General features: G+C 34.3%; 1 protein-coding gene across 1 annotated transcript; it reads right to left on the reverse strand.

Moving 5' to 3' along the window:
* On the reverse strand, positions 1-24,182 carry LOC125648463 (meiosis 1 arrest protein-like). Its single transcript, XM_048875573.2, has 13 exons — positions 24,118-24,182; positions 16,723-16,883; positions 14,887-15,066; positions 13,430-13,543; positions 12,689-12,821; positions 9,551-9,649; positions 8,125-8,204; positions 6,683-6,823; positions 6,443-6,544; positions 5,092-5,349; positions 4,308-4,430; positions 3,289-3,458; positions 1-495 (listed from the first exon to the last, which is right to left on the reverse strand). The coding sequence occupies exons 1-12, from the start codon at positions 24,161-24,163 to the stop codon at positions 3,291-3,293; spliced, it is 1,605 nt and encodes a 534-aa protein (XP_048731530.2). The 5' UTR covers positions 24,164-24,182; the 3' UTR covers positions 1-495; positions 3,289-3,290.
* Positions 24,183-27,772: the final 3,590 nt, after the last annotated feature.

Here is a 27,772-nt window from a genome sequence, read left to right on the forward strand (position 1 = left end):
AGCGTCAGGCACGATCAAATTTTTGAAGGAAATGTAAACGTCACAGATTCTATGACGTTGTATTCAAATAGGAGAGTAAGTTTGGAGGGAAGTAATCTTTATTTCTGTTTCACAATACATTGTACTTCAACAATTGCAAAAACTACTGAATTTAAGAACAAGAAAATAATGATTGAAATCAGGGTCGGACATGGCTGTTGTCAATTTCATTTATATGTTTTAGCGTAATGCATTCAAACTACAGTGCTATAATCAAAGGGCGATTTACATGTACTTGGGGTGCTGCCTGGAGGTGAAATTGATTGGACTATTCTCAATATTGACAAAACGATAAATAATATCTTCAATATGATAAACAGCCCTTACAGAGAGTTCTCCATGCATTATACCAGCTATTCCTAGATATTCGTCCAGTTGAATTCTCCATGGCGTCGCGTGTACACTCACATCACCACAGTCACACGGTATCTGGTACACGGGATTTTTCTTGGCAAACTATTAAAAATACTGCTAAATTCTAATTAGTTGGAACAGATCAAATTCTTACTTTGTAAAGTAACAAATAAAATAATAAGTATACAAAGAAGCAAATTTTTGTAATCATATATAAGGTAAACGATGAAGCCCCGATCTTTCAATTGTGGTGACAGAAATTCGTCATCTATCATGGATTATGCCCAAGATGATGTTATGCAATGGAATAAATATGAAGAGGAAGAACTTGACACTTTGTCAGAATTGATAGAAAAGTATACGAGGAATATCAAAATTCTGTATTAGGCACATTAAAATAAAAATGAGCACCATCTATCTTTCTGTTTTTAATAACCCAGAAGTGACGAAAAAAGTAGATACTATGCAAGGTGAAGATAACGAACAGTGATCAATCTCATAACTCCTACAAGCAATACAAAATAGATAGTTGGGCAAACACGGACCCCTGGACACACCAGAGGTGGGATCAGGTGCCTAGGAGGAGTAAGCATCCCCTGTTGACCGGTCACACCCGCCGTGAGCCCCATATCCTGATCAGGTAAACGGAGTTATCCGCAGTCAAAATCAGTGTGCCAAGAACGGCTTAACAATCGGTATGAAACACGTCAGACAGCATTTGACCCAATGCGAGGTTGTATTGACGAACTAGATCGTTATAACGACCATAGAATTTGCGAAATGCTGACTTCAATCGAGACTGTTGAAATCCCTGTACCATCAACTTGTTTGTCAGTAGCTTACCTCGATTTAAAAACTGACTATACCCAGAACAAGCTCTTGCATATAATTTGCATGATGAATATGTACTGAATTTAGCTGACAAACATATTTACAAAATTGTCTTTGTAAGACTCATTACTACATGTACAACCGTATTTTAGAAAACCTTTGTTTTAATTCCAAATTTGATAATGCAACTTATATTCCAAGGTCCCCAACAAAAGACAAAATTCTGCACAATCACACTTCAGGGTTAGAGACGTTTAATAACTCAGTCAACGAATGACTTTAAGTAGCCGTAACTAAACTGGATTCCAAAACTTACACAACCTTAACAGACACATTGCTGAATCCAGTAAAGTTAAGTACTTCTCACGCAAATAGTAAAGGGGAAACATTGTGGTACAGCATTTGAGAAGTGGTAAATGTGGATTCTATAAAATTCCACAGAACTTTGAGTAAATTTAAAATAACTTTTTTTTTTCAAAATTAACAGCATCAATACATACGACTTTCAACACTTTACACCACTATATTCTTTACGATGAATTAAAGACTATGTTTGCTGACATCATAGCCAGCTACTTCTTCAATAAAAACAGAACTTGGAAATATTTGATATCTTGTGATCAGGCTCGAGTCATCCAAAATATCAATTTTGTTAAACACCACTCTGAGTTAAAGCATAAGTTTTTAGAAGTTGATAATAAAAAGGAACTAACGTTCTTCATTGATAATACCTTCATAATCTGTGGAAGGTTTGGACAATATATGAATGGACAAATGGACAAACCTTTGGTTTTCCAACAGTCAGTTGGAATTTCCATGGTCACAAATTGTGTTCCTTTATAAGGGACAAGTTTCTTGTACTCTAATAAGGTAAAATTTATTCAAAAGCTTGTACATTAAAGAAATTATTCCTTGTTGTGTCCAGAAGATCGTGTTTGTCCTACTCTTAATTTTGAATTCTTTATGAAATCTATGAGATTGATCAGTTGACATATAGATATATCGACGTTTACGGACAACTCGTTTAAGTGATCAAGATATAGGGCTCATGACGAGTATAATCGGTCAAAAGGGGATGCTTACTCTCACTGGGCACCATATTCCACCTCTGATGTGTCCAGAAGATCGTGTTTGTCCTACTCTTAATTTTGAATTCTTTATGAGATTTATGAGATTGATCAGTATTCTTTATTTCCACTTTTCCTCTATTCAAAATATTCACCTTAATTCACGTCAATTCAATATCCCTGTGAAATCGACATAAAATACAACCAGGGGGCTTCCACATCTACTTCATATTTGGATGTTTTACTGAATGTAGATGTTTACTGCAAACTAACATTTTTTTAAATTTATGTAGTAATATTTCATTATCACCTGTATATGGTGTTCATGTTTCTTAACTGATTCAATACGCGAGAGATACAGTGTTCATTATCTTGACCTTTCATGTACTGAAATGTCAGATTTAATGAGATTGTGGAAAAGTTTGTTAACACCTTTTTTCAAATATGGCAACAATAAGCAATTACAGAATTAATCAATAGTAGTTTCTCTTTGTTAAATTAATGGCAAGACGGAAAATATACTTTCACACACATGCAGAGAGTAAATTCATGTATGCTTTTCGCTGCATTTCTATATTGTCCAAACGATAATTACCTACTGCTGGGAAACAAAGATTTAGTAAGTCTATGAATATTTCAGAATAGAATAGTTCAATAACAATAATCGAAATTCGTCATCTTTCTTTGTTGAATAAATAGATCGTGTCAATGGAAATAAATAATAATGGCATATTTAATTAAATGGAGTACTTGAAACAATTTATTCTTGATATAGTCAATTTAAAGTATACCACCAGCTGATATGATCAAAATTCACGCTTTCGTAACCTTTATCATCAACCACATAACCAGTCTATATAATATACATGTACATATAAACCTGTACCCCAATCGGTCTATAGAATACTGAACGTACCTCCATCACAAAAGAGCTGATGTTTCGGAAATTTGAGATTGTACAAGGGTATATGACATGTTTCTAGGATATTCGTGTTACCTTTACAGTTCTTGTGGGAATTCTGTGACTGGATTTAGATGACCGACTTTCACGGGAAGAGGTGGTAGTTTTTTGTTGGTTCGTCCTCTCATTGACGAGGTTCGCCGACCTGTGTTGTCTAATCTTACTGTAACTCCAGGACAGGGTTGTTTAGAAGGAGAGATACTCATCTACAAAAGAAGAACGGACAGTCAATTCCAAATCCATAGCGATTTCAATATTTTTGTTTGAAAATTTACAATCGACAGATTTATTATTTATATGCATTTAACATCTATTAATCATATTTAGTACGATTGCGGTTTTACGTCTCGAGAAGATAAACAAAAATGAATGAAGGAATAATTAATGGAGGATAAACTTCTGTGGAAATATTAGCTTTCAAGATAGATTATGACTTGAACTGCAAAATATCTACCGCCTATCTTATGCACAAGAGTAAAGCTAATAAACAATTAATATTTGATAAGTTGATCTAATCCCTTGTTTCGAATGGTTTATTGAATATTCATGGTTGATTTTTATACCCGAACAATTGTTGACAAAATGTACAATTACGACATTTCATTCTGTCAACAAATTATTCCTTTTAAAAAATTTACGTTTAGGTCACAAAATAATCAATCATAAAGACAATCAAACCAACACATTTGTCCGACCATAGAATTAAATCTGTCAATGCATTCTTTTAGAAAAAACACGATCAAAAGTAATGTTTTGTTGACATCCAGTCTAAAGATTTTCGGCGCTTTTTAAAAATATTTTGTGTGAGAGTTTTAAAGCGTGTATGATGAATATAATTGAATTACTTACTTGTAGTTTTGGGATGAAAGTTAAATAATTGATGAACAAATGAAAATCAAAATGAAGATTAAACACCATAATCTACATGATAATTGATGCAAGACTTCAGAGAACGGTAATCACTCGTATCTAGCTACAGTTTTGTATTCTGGTGGTTTTTTTTTTACAGACGTGCATAACGAAAAACTTGACTACTAGGAATGTATTGATCATACGTCATCGTTAAGATTGAACTTGTGCTTCGTATGTTTTTCTTCATGCCGTCCATATTTTGTCTTCAAACAGTCGTACAATCCGGATGGTCGATGGAAAGGGTTGAAATTCTCCAGAACTGGTAGCTAAAATTGAGGTGTCATTGATAAAAACAGTATTTTCATTTCTTATAACTCTGAAATTCTTTTTTTTTGAAGGACTGGTCTGCAGAATGATAACAATCAGCATTAATTTTATCACGTAATTGTGGAGAAAAGTCACACCTTGTCCACGTTGGGTTATATTGACCCAAAACTGTATTGATGGTAGGCTTTGAATTCGCTCCAGGTTACTTTCGTTTTCGTTTTTTGTTATTAAGAGAAGCATAATTTCCTTCCGCAAAAATAAAAATCCGCGAACATGTACTGTTTCAAATACTATCAAACATCAGTCACTTTACTAAGAGCTGGATATCGATAATTAGAATGTAATTCATATGCGGTTTAGGCTAATGAACATAAACCAATGCGGGTCGACACTTGTATAATTTGATACATTCTACATGGAGTTTCAATTCTTGCAACCCAGGAAAGACCGTCCACAAAAGAAGCATTACTTATACGCAAGGTGAAGATAACGAACAGTGATCAATCTCATAACTAAATATATCGATCAAGTAAATAAAAAAAATGTGCTTCATCTAAATCATAAGCCTCAAAAACAGGAAAGTATTTCAATAATAACATTTTTATCATGGTCACTAAATTAACTGTCTTTTAAAAAAAAAATTACAAATGAAGTTGACACCTTTTTAAAACATGTGTTTATGTCCTCCAATGCATCGTCTGAGATGTCTTCCATGCCTAAGGTCCCAGTATGAGGTAGGAGTAGTTCTTTGGCAGCGATTCCCTTTACAAGAAGAGTTCCATTTGGTGCTGGTAAGAACACATACCAACCACAGGGTTTCTCTTCCATAGCCGGCCCAGACTGAAGGGCTCTACCCATTCTTCTGTTTCCACTTTGATGATTGCCCTGTGTCTTCATTTTTCCTATCATAGCCATTTCCTGTTGTGGGTTTAGTTTAGATATCAATTGATGCCACATTTTACTTTCATCGTGGGTGGTAAATTGATGATTGGTCACGTAAATTGTTCATGCTTTGCGTGTCATGTGAAGTAAAAAATAATTCATTGTATTATTTCATATGCTGTATTTTGGAATGATAACGCCCTGTGAAGAGTACTGTACTCTATGCATAGCATTGAAGGGAAATTCAAAATAAAAATTACATGTATAACAGTCTGTTATTTAAAGAGAAGTAAAAAAAATTTGTTTTACAGAAAACAGAGAGAGAGAGAGAGAGAGAGAGAGAGAGAGAGAATTTCACTCAACTGTTATAACAATACAGAAATAGACACAAAGAATTGTAAATCATATAAACAATCCACAATGGTACTCCTGCAGTTTATAAAACTTTGCACAATGCTACTCCTGCAGTTTATAAAACTTTGTACATTTATGCATCAATATTTTTCTTTTGATAAATTGCATTACTACATTTTCTTAAATGGATTTAACTGTTCGAACATTTTGAAGAGCTTGGGTCAACATATTCCAGATCAGGCCTATAAATTTTGAAGAAAAAAAAAAAAATTATTGGTATAAATCTGTGTATAATATCTTACCACTGCGACATGATAACTTTAACAACACAGAAATATCCAACGAGGAAATATCAAGAGTTTCGGAAAAAAAGGGTGACCATATATGGAACGCTTGTAAGATAGGGAGTAGTCTGTGACAATATAACTAATTTTGGTGGCTTGTGATCCTTGTTCTGTCTTATATAGACAGTGCTTACTCCTCCTAGGCACCTGATACCACCTCTGGTGTGTCCAGGGGTCCGTGTTTGCCCAACTATCTATTTTGTATTGCTTATAGGAGTTATGAGATTGATCATTGTTCGTTATCTTCACCTTACATGTCACTGGCTTAAACGTTTTCCCAATGATACTTCACTCCATGTGTATGCATTTCAAAACTACTCCATCAAGAATAGTTTTGTCAGACACTATAGTAAAAATTTTCCAGGAATACGGAACAAGAGGTAAATTAAGATATTGTACTATTCAATATGTTTCGATTTACGAGAGATTACCTTTTCCATTAGTAGGTAGCAAAGGGCTTTGAATTGTTGTTGGTTTTTCTCCAATTCTTCCCATTCTAATTTCCAGCAGCTAGTTGCTTGAACAATCATAGGCTAACCAAAGAAATTATTCATCAAAAAGAATTATGACAAGTGTATATGACTACATGTATATCTTATTGATGGCAATGCAACATCTATCAACCTTTATGGATTTGAAAATTGGTTGTTGTTCATTAACATGAGACTTACCACTCCAAATATTATGGATTCACAGACATTCTGTAAAGGAATCATATCGGTAATAACGATCCTATGAACTGGTATGCATATCCCTGAAGCTTTGCTTGGAGTTGGAAATGTTTTCATACTAGCAGATTCCGAATGCACTGTCTGTTAAACATATTGATGCATAACGTTAATAAATAATATAATAAATGTTCTTATACAAAGCCAAATTGCAATGAATTTAATTAATATAACCCGGTATACAACTTTATTTTCACATTATTATTCACTAGTAAGCACGAAACAAACAATACAGTAGTTCTGAAAAGGTTACATATTTTCATATATATATATATATATATATATATATATATATATAGGTCTAGGCTTAAATTAAAATTGTCCTGAAATATTAAATGCTCTTTATGCTTTTCTCCCAACCTTTTCTTAAAATGTTCTGTTTAATCGAATTGACTGTAACATGTCGTAACTCCTCATGATCACAAAGTTTCTGCAGTCAAATGAACTGGATATAAGCTCTCAATAAAAAAACAACAAAAAACAAAAAACAAAAAAAAAAAAACCCTGGGACATAGGAGGTGTGCATTCCACAGGCAACATGAAATACATTCACTTTACTATTCATAATTTATCATGAATTTTGTAGAAATGATTTGTTCACTAAATGTATTCGTTTTACAAGTTTAGTTCCAAAATTAAATATTTTTCCTACCTTCCTAATCCAAAGATTAAAATGGTGAGTCGAAAAAGGGAAAAATACATGTAGCTTAATATCATTGTAATGAGTGTATATCATGAAATGTAGAATACTAGTACATGTACTTCTCATCCACTTCTTTCCGATGAAAGATTTAATGCTTTCAATATGTATTTCAATACAAAGTCACCGGCCATAAGCTTGTATGTAATAAACATTGCAATTATTAGTATATCTCTAAATCGTAAGAAATCAAATCCCAAACCATATGAGGAAATTTATAATTTGAGTGAACGTTTGAATTCTTTGACACGATATATGAGAATTAAATGAAAGTATGTTATTTTTATCACTTTTTAAATTTTATTTTATTTTTACATGTATCATTACGTTTTTTGCTTGTTAATTGTTTTACTTTTTTACCTATAGAGAAGTCACTAGCTGTAGGCCGTATAAATGATGAATCTTTATCGTGTCAACGCCCGAGACTCCGTTTTTAAGGTGAAATCCAAAAGACCGGTCACTTTCAATTCTAATGCCGTTTGTTTGGTGAGGGAACAATCGCTACCAATACTAAACGTTTTAGACTTGACGTGGCGCTGGGTCAAGAATTGAACCTGGCACCTCCGGATTGCGAAGCAAGCACCCTCCACACTTAGCAACAGCGACCTGTTTATAAAAAAAAATATGTAACCTTTTCATCAATGAATCCCCCTCTGCATAATTATGTAACTTTAAAGTTTCTTACAAATTGTTCATAGAACGGAAGCTGTGCAGGATTCAACACCCTTTCCTGTAGATCACATTTGATGGTTAAATTCTTATTTTCTGAAATTAGAATATATAACGGCGATATAAATTGAAAATATTCAAAGAAAACCATTTTAAAGATGTTTTGGTATTGATTTAATTTGAAGGTGTATGCGTAAAACATTTTTTTCTGAATTAACCCGAGTTCGAAGGAAAAGACAGATTTTGAAATCACGGAAACAGATTAAAACGACGGTCATTTAACACGCATGTGATGACGATAGTACATCTACCCAGTTTTTAAACATGCATGCTATTAATCCACATCGAAAATTGATACTGTGCAGGTATTGGAACGCTTCGCGTGATGGATGTGGCTGTCGAAAATTCAAACACCAATAATACATCGAAAGAGATAGATGCTTTACAGTGTTTGTGCTTCGTAAATGAAACGATGAAACACAGTCTGTAGCGCGGACGCAAGGCGTTTTATTTGAATGGCATTAAGTTGTGATTATACGAGCATTATCCACTTGGTGATGGAAAGAAATGATTAATCACTCGTTGCTTCCTAGCTCTCTAATTACTGTTTAAGTCTCATTTGTATGTGTGCCATTTTTGGTATGCTTACTCTATATCCATAATAATCAGTCAACAAAGATTGTCAACTGATAATATCAAATATATTTCCAAGGCTAGTATTCCGTTATAAATACCTCATATTTCTAAAAACTAATCTACGGGTGCTTAATGGTGAATCAGATGATTAATTAGAGGAATATACAAATTTGGGATGCGATCCTTATCTTATGAAATTGAACATTCTATCCACACATGTAGGTAATTGCCGTGTCTCTGTTGTCACTTTACATAAGTTGTTAATGAATTGATACGGATAAGCTGAATTTCGTGATACCTCCCCCTTTTTTCTGAATTGTGCATGCAATTGATGTGCATTGGTCTTGGATGTGTAAATATATAGATATTGAAATCATGCAATTAATCAATTATCCTTGTTATCAAAATGTTGAAACACCCTTCAATGAATAATTTTTTAAAATAAGTACTTTGTTTGGGAGTTGAAGGATATCGTTGTTTGTCCAATATTCTATAACAATATATATATATATATATATATATATATATATATATATATATAAAAAGAAATCCACATGTCTTTCATCATTTGTTTTAATCATGGTTATGAATACATCATTTTGATGTTCATGTTAACTCAATACATGTTTTACTAAGTTGGCAGTAAGGTTTCAATATGACTCTACCGGGTATTACGACACTTATGAATTATGAATTGAATGTTTTACCGGGTATTACGACACTTATGAATTATGAATTGAATGTTTTACCGGGTATTACGACACTTATGAATTATGAATTGAATGTTTCAGAGGAATGTTATTCACCAGTAGAAGATTCTCCAGGTAAAATCAAATGTAGATGTTCATTGTCTGTGTTGGTATCCAAAAGCCATGCATTGAAAAGATTCTGCAGACTCTGACTATCTGTAAATGAAGAATGGTTGCATTACCCATCATTCTACTACTGCTGATAATGTTACATATGAAAAGGTGAAGATCGCGAACAGTGATCAATCTAATGAAAGGTGAAGCTAACGAACAGTGATCAATCTCATAACTTCTATAAGCAAAACAAAATAGAGAGTTGGGGAAACACGGACCCCTGGACACGCCAGAGATGGGACCAGGTGCCTAGGAGGAGTAAGCATCCACTGCCGACCGGTCACACCCGCCATGAGCCCTATATCCATAACGAATTCGAATGTTTTTACAGCAGTAAAATTACAAAATAACAATTAAAAAATAATTAAAAATCAGCTTCAATAGACTATTAGAAGTACGATATACTGGACTTGGTTAGTGGCCTTCACATGTCTTTGCAAAATCTTTTCAATAATGACTTTAAACTTCTCTCGACATTTTCTGATATTTGAAGAATGTATGCCATTTCCTTAAACTTCGATGTTTAATTCATTAACGGCTTTATCGTCATGTGATGACATAGTTTCAAAATCTTTAACTGATTAAACTCATGTGCATGATAAAAATATATCTTTTATAGGAATTTTATTCACCAGGTACAATAAAAAAATCTGGTACACTATTTGAAACTGAATTTTTTTTATATTTCTGTCATACTTCCCGCATTAATTGTAATGTAAGGACACAGATCTCTGTGCTTTTCTCAAGAATCCGAAATTAACGAAACAGCTGTCTTTGATGTTACAAGCCTAGTCTTTAATTCACCGTGAGGAATGATAGATTCCTATACTACATAAAAACTCTAACAAGGAAACATTGCTATATCCAGTAAGAACTCTACCAAGCCCCTATCTTTGCTCCTCATGAAAATATGAACAGCTGTGAAGGAGAAACTTCAATCGTACTGTTCGACTACGTATGTCAAAAGTGGTGTAAATCAAACGTGGATTCTAAAAACCTTTTAGTAAACTTGATATCGTAAAACTTTTCTCAAATCAACAACATCAAAACATATCGACTTTTCAAACACTTTACACGACCATTCCTCACGATAAATTAAAGACTAGACTTTTTGACATCATAGACAGTTGCTTCTTCAACTAAAATGGAAAACGGAAATATTCATATCTAGTGATCAGTCATCCAAAAATTACTTTGTTAAACACCACTCCGATTACACACAAGTACTCTGAAGTTGAAATAAACAATATGATAGAGTTCCTCATTGACTAAATCTTAGTGATCTTTGGTGATCAAGTCTTCCAACAGTCTGTTGATATTCCCATGGACACGAATTGTCCTCCTTTGTTAGTTGAGCTGTTTTATATTAATATGAAGCAGAATCTATTCAATAACTTCTACTTGAGAAGATAAAATATCTTGCTGTGGCCTTCAATTCAACATTTAGATACATGTATATTGACGAAGTTTTATCTATTAACAATAATAACTTTCATTCATATGTCGATTCGATATATCCATGTGAATTCGAGATAAAAGACACCACTGCCTTCCACTTCTTATTTATATATTATATTGAAAATAGATATTAACGGCAAACTAACAACTCAACTTTATGACAAACGGAATGATTTCAGCTCCACCATCGTCAACTTCCCATATTTATGCAGCAGTATTCCATTATCACCTGCATATGGTGTTTATATCTCTCAACTGATTCGATACGCAAAAGCTTATTCTGCTTATGGTCAGTTTTTAAATCAAGGCAAGCTACTGACAAACAAGTCGATGGTACAGGGGTTTCAAAAGCCTCGTTTAAAGTCAGCATTTCGCAAATTCTATGGTCGTTATAACGATCTAGTTCGTCAATACAACCTATCATTGGGTCAAATGTTGTCTGATGTGTTCATACCGATTGTTAGGCCGTTCTTGGCACACTGATTTTGACTTCGGAAAACTCCGTTTACCTGATCAAGATATAGGGCTCACGGCAGCGGTGACCGGTTGACAGCGGATGCTTACTCCTCCTAGGCACCTGATCTCACCCTTGGTGTGTCCAGGGGTACATTTTTGCCAAACTATCTATTTTGTATTGCTTATAGGAGTTATGAGATTGATCACTGTTTGTTATCTTAACCTTTCATAGTATAAAGTGTTGAAAAGTCGTACGTTTTGATGCTGTTGATTTTGAAAAAAAATTGTGATTTCAAATTTACTACATGTATAAGTTGTTTTTGAGAATCCAAATATCTCGCATATGTTGTGACACAATATGTCTGAAGTTTCTCATTCACATCAGTTAACAATAATGTGACTGAATTCCTCAGAAATCAGAGGAAAACTGGTCAAAAAGGAAGGAAAACATTTCACCCTACGAGGAAAAATATCATTTTCTGTCACTTTAGATCAAATCCAGAGTGTTTCATTTTTTCGAAAATTGAGCGAATCAGAGGATTTCCTTTGAAAAGAGGAAAACTCACACTCCTGGAGTAAAGATAGGGACTTAATAGAACATTTACTGCTATGTATCTCTATAAGGGTTAATGTGAAGTTTTGGATTGGTAACTCAAATTTTTTCATCCCATTATTAAATTAAATGTGTTTAAACTTAAACGTGATTTTGAAGAATTTCACCTTTTAAAAGAGAACATAATTGATTGATTAATTGTTTTTGACATGTGGAGAATGTTTTACTCATATTGAAACGTCATTAGCTGTAGATGAAGTACCACAAATTTAGACCTATGCTTAGCGCTCATGGCCGTAGCAGTGGAGGTTCTTTATCGTATCAACGTCTGCCGCGGTACAAGACCTCCGTTGTTAAGGTCATATCCGAAAGACCCGTGATTGTCACTTTGAAATGCCAAACGTTTGGCAAAGGAGCAATCACTACCTAGGCTTGACGCAGCCATGGCCCGAGCTGTGCTCAAACTCACGACCTCCAGGTTATGAAGAGAACGCCCTACCACTGAGCTACTGCGACCGGTGAAAAGGAACAGGGAATATTAGTTAAATCATATAATATTAGATTAAAAAATTGCACAAGACTGATGATGATGATTATGATGATGATACTGTGACCTCCATCAACACGAAGCACATCCACTAATCCGCTAGCTGTCCCATTATAGGAAAAACCACTGCCCTGACTAAGGTTCACATTTGTTTCTCCGAAATATTTTAGCCAAGAGTCAATAATCACCATCTGTATTTTCTGAAAATATAGCCAAATTGTATGGTTTCTTTAAACAAGAATATTTCATTAACAAGACATCTATATATATGGGGAAAATTCCGAATCAATGATTGGTCAAGTTCTAGCCCACAGTCAGTCAAATTATATCAAAGGAAAGAATAGATAAAAACAGGCCCTGATAAATTGCAATATTCTCGGAATCAAATTGATTTGTAAAAACTAGTCATTCATACTGCGTTGGTAACTTTTCTGAATTAATTTGATTACATACCCCATTGAAACGTAAATGTTTAAAACCATGATATCAGACTCAAATTAATCAATAAAGATACCATCAACTCGAACAGTGATACCATTGTTTAAAGTACACTGCATGTAATATAATTAACAGTTTGCATGATTATCAAATGTCAGGCTTCAACGAAACTGAAGTATCTTACAAACATTCTCCTAAACAGCTATCGTGTCATCATGAAAACAAGCAACTTGACTCGAACACAGACGCTGAAAAGGGTGTTCGTTAGGTGAAATACTTCACATTCTAAACTCATTATCGATATTGCACACATGCATTGCCTTGCAGAGGACCAAATTGCAATTGTTTAGAAATCATATCTGTTGCTTGCCTTTAAATTGGCGGGGTCGCTGTTTTCCAAGGCTTCTTCAATCTGATACTGCATTGATTTAGATTGTCCGTCAGTCAACAAGATTATTTCGACTTGTTGAAGAACTCCTCGTACCTTAAAGAAATAACTTTTGCAGATATATATATATATAGTTTTGCATTATATCTCTAATGGCTTGTAATTACATAGCGAATTTTAAGTAAGTTATGTAGTATAGATCTTGAAAGTTTCCGTCTGTCATTCTTTAGCTGAGCACTATGTATTTAATCATGTTCTTGTAAAGTGGAGAGAAATATTACTCTATGTGCAAACACTTTTTTTACTGTCATAATAAACTGGGAATCTGGTTGAAATGATATGTGTCTCCCATTTTATCTTTATGTGGGAAACACATATGAAAAATAAACAGTATCATAAATTGAAATTCCTATTATTGATATTGTAAACTATATAACTTGGTCATAACCTGTTTCACACAATGCCTCTAACTGAGATCGACGTAATGAATAACCATTAGACTGTTAACCACCCAGCCTCTTGACCAGTGCAACTACACTCCAGACTCATTGGAGAGCAGCATCTATTTGATCAGAACGAATCAATATCTCTTATAAACTACATTGACCTGTATTGTAAATGTTAATGATTCATTCATGCTTTGTTTATACACGTGACCAATCCATACATCAAAGAATTTTTTTTCAACAACATTATAATGAATCAGTCCTTAAGATATTGGTCAATATTCTATTAAGGGTTTAATCCCTCTTCAGAATCTTAAAATAAGCTGAATATCTATCAAATGTTAGAGTAAATACATCAAACACCACGTAGTGAGCGTCATTAGTCTTTGTTTTCCGTGGAAAATGAATAATTTGGCTAAACATGATAATCAGCAATTGATATAGGGTTCTGAATACATAACCATATATACCATGGATTTCTAAATACTGTGGTAATTAAGACTTATTGCAGAGTTGTTTGTAAATTTAATTTAGAAATGCTTGAGAAAATACGTCACACACTAATTAAAGTTTAGTTGTTTCTGAGAAGAAAATATTTTTGAAAACAGTTCTGGTCGTTGTTCCCACGTACATTTTCGCACTTTCTGTGGTCTCACTTTGTAGCTGGAGACTTATCGAAACAAGAAGCTACTTGTATTCTTTTTAAAGAAGTTGGAACACAAGTTCTGTCTGTTTGCTAGATCCCAGTTTTCTAATTTATCAACTTTTCTTTCCCATTTTTTTTTATAATTATTTCACTTTGATGTAAGTGCGACACTTCATTTGAGCAAATTATGATCCCTTCAACCTATCATTGAAAGTTGAAGTTGAAAATGTTAAAAGTTAACGACGATAAACGCTAAACAAATTTTGATTTGATAAAACCTGACGTCAGTTAAAGTTTAGTTTTTACCAACTTTAATATCATAGGTGTAGTTTAATAGCATATAATACCTGAAAACTACTCAGCAACATTTGTCTTTTAAACTGCTTGCAAGCTTCTTCAATAGATCTTGTGACAATGCCTTCCGTCTCCGACTCCATATTTCTGCTTTTCAAAGCGGATTTTAAGTCTTGTATCGCATTTTGTATTCTGGCATAATTACTCTTTACATGCGACAGAGGTAATAAAATCTGCAAAGAGGTAAAAATACATTTAGATTTGCACGAACTTTGTCAGATAAAAGCTTCCTTATATCATTTTATGGCGAAGTACTTGATCACGAAGCCTGGACACTATGTTATCAACAAAAGACATAAATAGACACTAAGCCGGGTGTGCAGTGTGAATAAATGTAATAACTTTTACTAAGGAGAAATAATTTCTTAAGCCGCTGAGTTGTCAAAACATGCACGAAAAAAAAGATGAAATAATACTTGTAAAAGCCTCTTTACTTCAATATTTATGACTCGTCGATTTTTTTTAATACATACTACATGTATTGTTGCATCTAAAAACCTAGGTTTATCAATTGATAAGATGCTAAAGTGTCCTCTCGAGAATCTTTCACTTATATAGAGACGTCACCATTACCGGTGAAGGACTGCAAAATTTAGGCCTATGCTCGACGCTTATGGCCATTGAGCAGGGAGGGATCTTTATTGTGCCACACCTGCTGCAACCCGGGGCCTAGGTATTTGCGGTCTCATCCGAGTCGCCGCTTACGAAGGGATACTGAGGACCTATTCTAAACCCCACGGGATTTTTAAACTAAGAAATGTAAAGCTAAATTGTTAAAACATGTTAAGAATAGTTTTTAAACTATAGTTAACAGTTGTTCACCATTACAAATGTCTCTATAAAAAAGTGTGGTTTCACAACTCTAGTTTTTAATTGCAGACCATTAATAACAGTAATGTACGTTTAAAACCATGATTTGACAGCTATAAATTAAATGATACTTAATAAAAGAACCTGCGACAGCACATTGTAGTTAAGAGAGATAACCTGTAATTACCGATAACATTTGTAAAGCATACCTTTGCGACATATAATTTTAATTTCACTTTATTCTTAGATGATATATATACATTATTTCTTTACAGCCAAGTAGGGGTACAATTTCAACCATACTTCGGATCATGAATGATGTTTTGGTGTGTATACATGTACATCAAACCATTGCATTTATTTCTTAGACAGGGATGACTTGCACATCACATTTTAGATCCAGGTTTTCTATTGAATCGTGTTATATACAGGGGTCCGTGTTTGCCCAACTATCTATTTTGTATTGCTTATAGGAGTTATGAGATTGATCACTGTTTGTTGTCTTCACCTTTCAGACTGCAATATTCCTTATAAATGAGAACTTTATTTTGACTTCATTTTGCAAGTTTCGATGCACGTGGTTCTTATATGACGAACAGTGATCAATCTCAGAAATCCCATAAAGAATACAAAATTAAGAAAGAGTCGGAAAACACAGACCTTTGGACATGCCAGAGGTGGGAGCAGGTGCCTAGGAGGAATAAGCATCCTCTGTTGACCGGTCACATCCACCATGAGGTCTCAATCTTGATGTGGTAAACGGAGTAATCCGTAGTCAAAATCAGTAAATAAAGAACGACCTAACAGTTGGTGTGAAACACATCAGGTAACATTCGAACTAATCATAATGATTTGTATTTCCAAATAAGATCTATAATCATTGCATCTACATCATATAAATTTGTTATTTCATACTTTCGAAACAGAAAAAATTCCGCAGAGAGAAGTATTTTATAGTAGAATGAAGATTTACAGTATTTTGAGTAAATAACTGTTTTCATGTGTGTTTACATACATACTTCTGGGTAAGACGAAAAGGTCATCAATCCAAACAAGGGCATTCTTGATGGACCTCCAAGGTTACAAGCAATGGAGAAGAAATTATCCATAACCTCTATCAAATTGTCTACGACATCAGAATCTTTGAGGAAAGCATTGCTGTCCACCAGTAAAATCCTTGCTAAAATTATACATACTACAGTAAGAAAGTAAAGTGGGTAAATAGCGTATGAAGTCACGTTCCATATTACATAATCACATACAATAAATATCTCAGAAAATTAATCTACATGCTGTCATAAGACAGTAACACGCGCATGCAAGTACTTGCCTTTAAATATTCTCTCCGTTGCACTTGTGTAAAAACATGTAGCAAACAAGCCACAATAGTTATTTCATAATTCGTTTTTGCACCCTATTAGACCCTCAAGGTGAAAAAGAAGATTAGAAAAAATTATTTCACATCTATAGAACACTACCAACCATCTCCCAAAGGATGATTTTGCTTCTGCATAAAATGTAAGGAGTTCAGAATCAGGTTTTTATTTCGTTTTTCAATCCACAATAGGCCCCCAGGATAAAAATGAAAATCGTGAAGCCTTCTTGCACATCTATAGGGCACACACCAACAATCATCTTCCAAAAGATGGTTTGGCTACTGCATAAAAATAACCATTTCTTTTTTTCTTTTTTCTTTTTTGTCGAAAAATAAAAACCCTTCGTTTTTTTACTCCTAATTGGTCCCCAGGATTAAAATGAAAATTCCAAAATCTTATTGCACATCTACACGACACTATCAATCATCTTCCAAAAATGATGTGGCAACTACGTGAATTGTAGGATGAGTTATGGGAACCGAGTTTTTCCAGAAAAAAACCGTCATTTTCAACCCCCATTTGGCACCCCGAGAGAAAATGAAAATTCCGAAACCTTATTGCACATGTACAGGACACTAACAATCATCTAACAAAAGACGATTTGGCTACTGCATACAACATATCACGAGTTCTGGGAACCAGGTTTTAGTAAAAAAAAAAAAAAAAAAAAGTAATTTATTTCGGCAATAATAAGAGTTCCAAAGCCTTATTGCACATCTACAGGACACCAACTATCATACTTCAAAACGGTTACTGCTTAAATTAAAAGAGGAGTTTGAGTAGAAGAAAGTGTGACAGACAGACGGACGGACCAGGGTAACAACACTATATCCGAACTTTCGTTAGAGAGTACGTTTATAAATATAATGTTGACGTAATTTAACCTGGCCTCTTCTGTTAGTATTTCATATAATCAGATGCTGTCATAAGACAGTAAAACCCGCACGCATGTGTGTTTACCTTTAAATATATTTCCCGTCGTGCTTGTGTAACTACCAATGAAGTCACAATAGTTAATATATATATATATATTCCTGGTGCATATGTCAAGATGAAATATATATTATGTTGGGCAAGAGTCCTAGGGTCATCCCAAACTCTATTTCATATTTGTTGAATTATACTTAAAAGAATGGAGGCCCTGGCCCCTGAATCATATATATTCCAATTCAAGATGCATCTTCACAAGTCAAAGGTTATTGACCAGTTACCTCGTACCAATCTAATTAAAATCAGATCTAACGGTTACACTAGAGAAATGGTTAGAGAAAATCTTATTTTAATTAGATTGACCTCGTAATAACCCTTGAGATCAATCACCATGGGTTCGAAACCAAACTTTTGGAAGAAGATTGGTGGTGTCCTGTAGATGTGCAATAAGGTTTCGGAATTGTCATTTTCACCATGGGTCCCCAAATGGGGATCGTAAAACGGTTTTCTAAAACAAACCCAGGTTACCAGAATTCCTCTTACAATTCAATACAAACAGTCAAAGCAATCTATTTTAAGATGATTAATGGTGTCCTGTGGATGTGCAGTAAGTCTGCAGAACTTTCATTTTCATCCTGGGGGCCTAATGAGTGTCGAAAAACTTTTTTGATAAAAAACCCACCAAAACACCCGATTTCAAGAACTCCTCCTACATGTACAATTTACACAGTAACCATATCATCTTTTGGATTGTGATTGGTGGTGTTCTATAGATGTGTAATAAGGTTTTCGAATTTTCATTCTTTACCCTGGGGCCAATTGGGGGTTTAAAAACGAAATTCCTCTATAGAAAACCTTTCTTATATTTTATGGAGTAGCAAATCATTTTTCGGGAAATTATTGGTGGACCCCACCATAATGGGGGTAAAAAACCGATTTCTTTTCTTAAAAGAAACCCCCAAAACCCAGGACTTCTCATACATTTTGCACAATAGCCAAATCATCCTTTGGAAGATGATAGACTGTAGATGTGCAATAAGTTTTCGGAATTTTTCTTTTTCACCTCGAGGGACAACTAGCGTGGAATAATGACTAATAAAAATCTAGTGCTCAGTACAATAGGTCATGTGTAACAATAATATACAGTATTTGCTGTAAGGGTTTGAATCTCAACCATTTTAAAGACATTTAAATAATCAAATTATGACGGGGGTTGGGATGACCCTGGGTCAATTGCCCATCAAAATACTTAATGCATCTTGATATGTGCACCAGGTATATATATGATGAAGGGGTCAGGACCTCAATTATTTTAAATATACATTGTAGTTCAACAAATATGAAATAGGAATTGGGATGACCCCAGGGCACTTGCCCAACAGAATAATACTCAATACGTCTTAACATATCCAGCAAGAATATATATGGTATATACATGTAGTATCTTATATGGTCATTATTGTGGCTTCTTTGCTACTTACACAAGTATGACGTAGAGTATATTTAAAGGCAAACCCTTGCGTGCGGGTATTACTGTCTTATGACAGCATCTAATATGAGCAATCTTTTTTTATTTTGACCCCCGTTTCGGTACCGAGGATGAAAGTGAAAATTCCGAAAAGTTATTGCACACCAACAGGACACAACCGATCATCTTCCAAAATATGATTTGACCACTGTGAAAATTGTAAGAGGAGTTCTGGAAACCAAGTTAATTTTTCGACCCCCATTTCGGAGCCAGGGTGAAAATGAAAATTCTGAAACCTTATTGAACATTTACAGGACAGCAACAATCATCTTCTTAAAGTTTATTTGGCTATCGCTAAAATGTAAAGGGAGTTCTTGTAAGAGTTTTGTACAAAAACGTTTTCGACCCCCATTTGACCACAAGGGTGAAAATGTAAAATTTCAAAACCTTGTTGTATATCTACAACCTACAGGACACCGCCAATCATCTTCCAAAAGATGATTTGGCTATTGCCCAAAATGTATGAGAAGTCCTGGGTGGTGGTGGTGGTGGGGGGGGGGGGGGGTAAATAAAAGAAATCGGGGTTTTTTATACCCCATTTTGTCCCCAGGGCAATTTTTTTTTAAAAATTCCGAAACCTCATTCCACATCTACAGAACACCACCTATCATATTACAATTCTAGATCTGCCAAAAATAATTCAACAAAAACCAAAGAAAAACTTGACCGGTATATATGCATAACGTACATTTATGAATTCATTAGTACATCGGAAGCAAATATAATGAACGGAAGCAGAATTATGATGGAACGACAAATCGAAGGACAGAAGATCAGAAGAGAGCGACAATATTTGTCCCAGTCTTTTCATGACGGGGGCATAAAAACTGCAACTTGGTAGCATCTTTATCATTGGCATAAGTTTAATTTGTCTTAACAGGGCACGATTTTGGAAGGAAAAAAAACTTGGATATTAATGAATTCATATTGGTCTTCGTATGATAGCATTTTATATATATGTAAAACACTAATTTCAAATACTGACGCAAAGATGTATTTGAGACATCTAAACTTTTGAGAAATGTGAACATGTTGCATGACTCATCTATCAACATGTCGTCAAGTTGACAGCTTCGGAGAAAAAAGTCTTTACAAGGGAAATTTTCAGTTCTTACTTCTTTGTGCTTGCTCCCTATATTAGTTTAGCATTAATCTTTGTTTCAAATGCTACATGCTATTGACATACTCTTCAGAAATCTTGGTGTTCTCACATCCGCACGTGGTTTACAAGTGTCCTATGAAATGAGCGCATATAGTGTATATAGTGTATATATATTTATCAACACCGTGTTTACGAACATAATTTAGGGAGCCGGGTTTTATGTAAATACGAAGTGTATTCTGTGTAAAAATAGTTTTATTACAATTATTTATAGGTCTTCTTTTCTGTAACCAAAAAAAAAAAAAAAAATTAATTAAAAACAAAAAATCTGCCAATTTCGATCGATCAAAAATGGTCTCCATGCTTCTTCAAATATTCAGGGAATTTTGTAAGTACAATACATTTATTATCATGTAGATTCGATTCCAAGAAACAAACCCATTCGAAATGCACGTTAATCTTAGGTCACATGACCATGAAAACAATAAATCGGTCACATTAAATACAAAAATCATTATATTTCCCCAATGAACCGCTGTCGCACTCCAAGGGCCAATATGGCCTTTGTTCCAGACCCAATGATCTTTTGTGTATTCTTTTATGATCAAGTTTTATTTCTACAAGTATCGGCAAAATGATTAAGTTCTTCCTTCATATGAGCTCTGAACTGAGCAGAATTGTTGCAAAAACTTGTAAAGAAGACATGTTCCAGACATTTGATGCTATATCAGATGCAAGGACAATTTTCTCAAAATGATTAAAGTCTGCAAATCACATACAGATTCTGGTCTTTTGATGCAGGATGGTTTTACCTCGAAAATTTAGGTGAAGCCACATACAACAAAGCCATAATTGAACAGGTGTTGACTTGAGAGTTTCGTTGTGCTGTCTTTGAAAATCCTAATGTTTTGTAGAGTAGTTTGATAGTTTCGTTGTGTTGTTTGAACATGAAAAAACATGTTCATTCGTGATGATCTGGTAATTTCATTGTGCAGTTTAAAACAACAACAACAACAACAAAAGCAAACAAACAAAAACAATACACTTTAGCACTGTTTTTGCATCAAATTTAATTTAAGTGCAATTTTGTAACATAATTACACAAAGGAATATAGGCTAGCAATGTTAATAGCTTCAATTAAACACCATGGCATATTGCAGTTGGTATACTTTTAATGGGGTTTAACAATCTCGAAATGTTCCATTCTCTTTTTCTACCAATATTGGTGAAAACGTACATTCTCTATAACTTCGGAAATGTATTGAAGAAATACGATTAATTACTCGACTGTCGAGGTACATTTTCCTTTTTAATCAACAATCTTCCTTGATGTAATGTCTGATGAAGACAATTCTGATTAGTATTTTTTAAACAATCTTAATTTAGCCGATGAGGAAAAGAAATAAATCTTCCTGTGAATTGTTTACTGACATACCTAAATATCATTCACGAATGATTCTTCATAATGATCTGTCTTTAATTCATAAGAAAAAGAAACGGTGATTAAAATAAACAAACGGACGAGTTCTTACATAAATCCAAGAATAAACGAGACAACCAAACGCCATGTATATCAATTAAACAAATGCTGCGGTTGTCCATTTTTTGCATAATTTTGTGGATTGGAAAAATCCGCAAACATCAAAATTGCAATTTATATGTATAGGTACATATAGGTATAATGCAACTACAAAAATTGGAAACGCAGAATAAAAATTGCTTTCATTTACGGATCAAATCGTAAAAATGTCCAACCGCAGAAAATACCCGTTATACAGTAAACATTATATATTTATAAAGACAGCCGACTGGAGTTAGATTACCATGTGTCTCTACTAACTTCTGACTTTCTGTTATGATATAAGGCTTTCAACTCCTATCAATTCTTTCAGAGTGATTCATAGTCTTTTTATCTTTTTTTCACTTGTGAATTAATGTAAATCTGTGTGTGTGTAATGTTCTACAGCCAATGCGATATTTCATAGGAGAATTTTTTTTTTATTTGGTAAAGTCTAGTTATTGATATACATGTACCACCCCCCCTCTCTCTCTCTCTCTCTCTCTGTCTCTCTCATCCCATGTATATAGAGATATATCCTTTAAAAAATCAATATATGCACCCAGGGGTGCATGAGCCGAGTTGCATGGGATACATTGTAAAGTCAGGAATTATGTGGCATATTTATAATTGTGATGATTCGGATTTAAACTTTTAGAGTTATCATGCAGATCCAGATATTTCTAAAATTTTCAATCTTTGTTCAGGACTGTGACCTTGACCTTTTTTCTCCAAAATCAATAGGGGGTCTTCCTAACCTGCTATCCAACAATATAACCAAGTTTCATTTGATTCAGTTTTAAACTTTTCGAGTTACTGTCCAGAAACCATATTTTTCTGAAGTTTTCAATCTATTTTCAGTCACTGTGACATTGACCTCTGACCTTTTTTCTCCAAAATCAATAGGGGCCTTGCTTTGCTGGTATCCAACAATATCCCCAAGTTTAATTTGATTCAAATTAAAATTTTTTGAGTTATCCTCCTGAAACCAATTTTTTTTTTTAATTTTAAATCTATTTTCGGTCACTGTGACCTTGACCTTTGACCTATTTTCTCCAAAATCAATAAGGGTCTTCCTTACCTGGTACATAACAATATCTGTAAGTATCATTTGATTCGGATTTAAACTTTCTGAGTTATCATCCGGAAACCAAATTTTTCTGAAATTTTCATTCTATTTTCGGCCACTGTGACCTTGACCTTTGACCAATTTTCTCTAAAATTAAATGGGGACTTCCTTACCTGGTACCCAACAATATATCAAAGTTTCATTTGATTAGATTGTAAACTTGTCGAGTTATCATCCGGAAACCAATTGTTGACGCCTAACCGCCCCCCCCCCCCCCCCCCCCCCCCCCCCCCCCCCGCATCACCAAACCAATAGCCGAGTTCAACTTCGTTGCAACTCGGCTAAAAAAAGTTGTTGCTTTATGATGCTCAATTGCGTGTTTCATGTTCAAAAAATACAAAATTAAAAGGAGTCTTTGGTTCAATATGCTGAGTTAGGCAGCATTAAATTTGAATTTTCTGTACTTCTCAAACTTTACACAACGATAGTTTTTCGCACATTAAAGCATAGTAATAGAAATTAACAAAAATGATAGTCAGATACTGAGAATATATTATCGATGTATTTGCTCTTAAAATGTTAAGAAATTTTACAATTTTGTCAACTCAAGAAGAAATGCCCCAGAGGAATATATTTTCAAATACAATATAACTTGTCCACAACAAAAAATGCGGTATGTAGTGTTCCATGTTAACCGTTTCAAATGCATTCCAGTTCTTATTATTATAATATTATCATTATTGTTGTTTGGGATATTAAAGTTATGAATGCTATAACAAAAATACCCGGTTTCTAATGCTATTCATGTGTATCTTCTAAATTTTCACATTGGTTCAATAGATTGTCAAACCTGGCTGCTTTCCAAGTAGAGTACGTGCATTCGATGGAACACTCATTTTTCTCGATTTATGGATCCTTGGCTGCAAAGGAAATAATAATGTTATAATACATGTAGTCAATATTTGTCATCGGTATCCACTATACACCTACCCAAGCCTTTTGAACACAATTTTTCTACTCTTACTCATTCAAAGGTTGGTCAACATCCATATTGTAACTAACGGTGATGGGACTCTTAAACATTTATTATAAGTCTAATTTATAATTACTTATTTTAAAACATGAATCTTGTGCATTTCCAATCAAATCAAAATAATCAAAACAGTAGCAAATTAGATGTTATATCCGCTCACTATATCGAGTATGTGAACAGGTCTAATTCTAATGAGTTAAATTGATGAATTTTACATAACAGCTGATGATGACGTTCATCAAAGAATTTCATATATCTCTACACCATAAAGATTTCTAGTTTTGAATTGTTAAAGATATCTCTGATATATTTTTCTTTTTTATTGATCTTTGTACATTTGACGGTTTTGTAAGAAGAGTATATATCATTATATAAAGAGGTGCAATTGGAACTCATTTACTCGAGCAATTTTCAACTTTCAGTATACCAAGTTTCCACTCGATAAATGGTCAATATATACATGTATATCAAAACAGGAGACAATTTAAATTAAAGATATTATATAACTCTGTAACACTCTCGAAATATTTATGATTGCAAATATCATATGAACAAGAGGCTGATAGGCCACAATGCTCACCTGAATCACATTGGCTCTGCTCTTCCTCATCTAAAGAATTTTAAAAGATTTGTTACCCTCTTTACTTTCACAAAAAAACATTTGAACCCATACATCATGATTCCACCCTAGACCCACAAGGTCATGATTAAACCCATTGTGAATCCACACAACACACTATGTAACAATATCATCAGTATGATCTTTCTGTTCTGTCTTTAAAAGATTTTTTGTCTATTTATAGCCATGTACTTTGTAAAATATGATCCCCAATTCTAACCCCACTCTTATACCCAGGGTCCATAATTTGAAAAGAGAGAGCAAAAACTTGAATCCGAATCCTGGGCATCGTGGGAACCCACGGGTTTTCTCACCGTCACAATGCATTCAACATAATGCATGCAGTGTAATGGAGAGAAAACCTGTGGGTTCCGACAATGTATCTTGGGAATACTTGCATATCAACATGATTTAGTGTGGCCCTGTGACTCTTGAAAAGAATGTTTTAAAAAAAATTCTTTTGTTTCTTACAGATGTGTAACATGTAATAATAAAATGGAGAAAGAACGCGAACTTAAATTGTTGGCGACTATATATTTTCGTGGGAATCAGCTTGGTATAGTACGATATCATGTTATATAACCCGAGAAAAGTGTTTGTCGATTTACGCCTCACTTGTTACACAAGTACCGTACCATACATTTTGACCTATGAATGGCGCTCATGTGGGGTTTTTTATTTTGTAAATGCCTATACCCTGGAACGGGACCCCTTACAACTCCCTCTGGGTCAACATGGTTTAGTGATGACCTGAGAACTGAATTCCTGCCGATCCTGAACGCCGAGTACGCATTACGAAAACGTGTTCGAAGTGCAGGAAATATAATTTATTTCGGTTGAACTAGGTGAATTAGAATAAAATTTCTTTTGTGGAAACGCCAATGATATTTAGGGGCGGGGCTTGAAGGTTTTGAAGGGAAGTGAGGTTTGAATGGTATTCATTCTAGCGTTCAAACTTTGCACGGGAAAGTTTATTTTACAGTTTGTAAGTCGTGTTAATTCAGTACTTGATAAGCTGCTTATCGAGTCAGATAATGGTAGGCTGGTGAGCCAGTATGACAAGCTGCTTGTCAGATTGGAAACTTCATAAGTTTTCAAAACTGTGTTTGATTTTGAAGCTTGTACATGTATTGGAGTGACTTTCTGCTCGACAATGAACGCAAAAGCAAAAAACAAAATATTGTTTTGCTATTTGGTGTTTGTTTTTATTAGGTGGAAGTACAAAAGAACTCACATCATCCCTGTAGTATAGGTAGTGTGGTCGAAGAACAAGAACACGCTCTCGTCGTTCGTTCGGAGCACGAGAACAACGGGAACGGCGATCTCGAACGCACTCCTGTAGTTGAATATTTAAAATTGATAAACAATGACATTCACTTAAGTATATTCTTGTTCATTCATTCATTGTTCATTTCAGGTCAGGTCATCGTGTGGATCAGGTCGAGGAACATAATTTGAACATGTTGACTCATGAAGCGTGGTTATTTAGGTACACAGCATCATATTTTTAAAGGGGGTGGGTACAAGATTACTTCAAAGTTGTCTAAAAACTCTTGAGAATTAATACAGAAAATAAAACTACATTGGTTCATTCATCAAATATTTTTACTGGTCCATTCAATACCCCCATCTCTCTCTCTCTCTCTCTCTCTCTCTCTCTCTCTCTCTCTCTCTCTCTCTCTCTCTATATATATATATATATATCAAAGAGTAGTAGCGGAGGGGGGGGGGGGGGGGGGCACCTCATGTATCTTACTTTGCATGTGATTATAACTAACTCATTTGCATGTGAAAATAACGCAAAACGAACGCTGTCAAAAAAAGGAGGGGGGGGGGTGATGCGAAGTCCCCCTGATGTTATTGAATTATGCCGACTACCTATATAAACTCATATTTTCGTATCAGGGCCTAACATTCTAAATTGCAATAGCATAGACACCACGCGCGTATAGCCTATAATAGAAAATGAAGTGTACATAGAGTATGACAAGTGGTCTGGGGTCGCCCTGAGGCCCATTGGCATTGGGTTCAGGGCAAAGACCTGGGGGAAGGGGGCATAGCCTCCAGAATATCCTAGGTTTTTTCAATGAAACCACCTATTTTTGTGCATAGAAACAGAGTTTCTTGTCAAAATCCAAAATAAAAAGAATTCATAAAATTATTTTCTAAAGTGTTTTATTATGCCAACCGACTGATTTTACATATTCGTTCTATGAATTTTTAAAGTTGTTTTCGACTGGTATATATATGGTAAATGTTACTGATAACAAAGAATATTCTAGTAATCCGTCTACTACATGTACATATATGATGTACATTAATTAAAGTGATATTCGACATGATGTTAATGATTTGAAATTCAAAAAGGACTTTAAATTTTATGGAACGGACATTGTGATGCTGATAAAATCATAAATCGGCACTATATAATGCAGTTATTTTAGGCACAGAATGTTTTAACGACAAAGTCTCGCAAACGATGTGTACCAGTTGCATATACTTGTTTATAGGCAGCTACGCGCCTGGGGATCAGCATTGATAGAGATGATAGATTTCCTGTCAGATTGACTTCAAAATGAATTCATTAACAATGATTAACAGAAATACATACATGTACATGTCTGTATCACAGGTGCTTGGGTTCAGGACCCACCCACCCCTCCACACTATCCGAACAACCTACATGAGTTAATTTAATTTTATTTGGAAAATCTCGGTAATGAATGTCAGCAATGTCTTGCATATCCCAAAGGTACAAAATAACTCAAAATAAGCCCTTGAAAAAAAAAATACCCTCACTGGTTATTCTGTTATATTAACCATGCTCTAAAGGTATATTTTTTAAAAGGGCTA

The sequence above is a fragment of the Ostrea edulis genome, chromosome 6, assembly GCF_947568905.1.
Source record: "Ostrea edulis chromosome 6, xbOstEdul1.1, whole genome shotgun sequence".
Classification (NCBI taxonomy): domain Eukaryota; kingdom Metazoa; phylum Mollusca; class Bivalvia; order Ostreida; family Ostreidae; genus Ostrea; species Ostrea edulis.

Excerpts from the sequence above, each read along its gene's own strand:
- LOC125648463 (XM_048875573.2), bottom strand. The coding sequence starts at position 24,163 with ATGAGTGTTCCATCGAATGCACGTACTCTACTTGGAAAGCAGCCAG. Across the intron at positions 16,884-24,117 it reads TCTACTTGGAAAGCAGCCAG|CAAGGATTTTACTGGTGGAC; the intron begins GTTTGACAATCT and ends GTATAATTTTAG. Across the intron at positions 9,650-12,688 it reads TGTGCTTCGTGTTGATGGAG|ATAGTCAGAGTCTGCAGAAT; the intron begins GTCACAGTATCA and ends CTTCATTTACAG.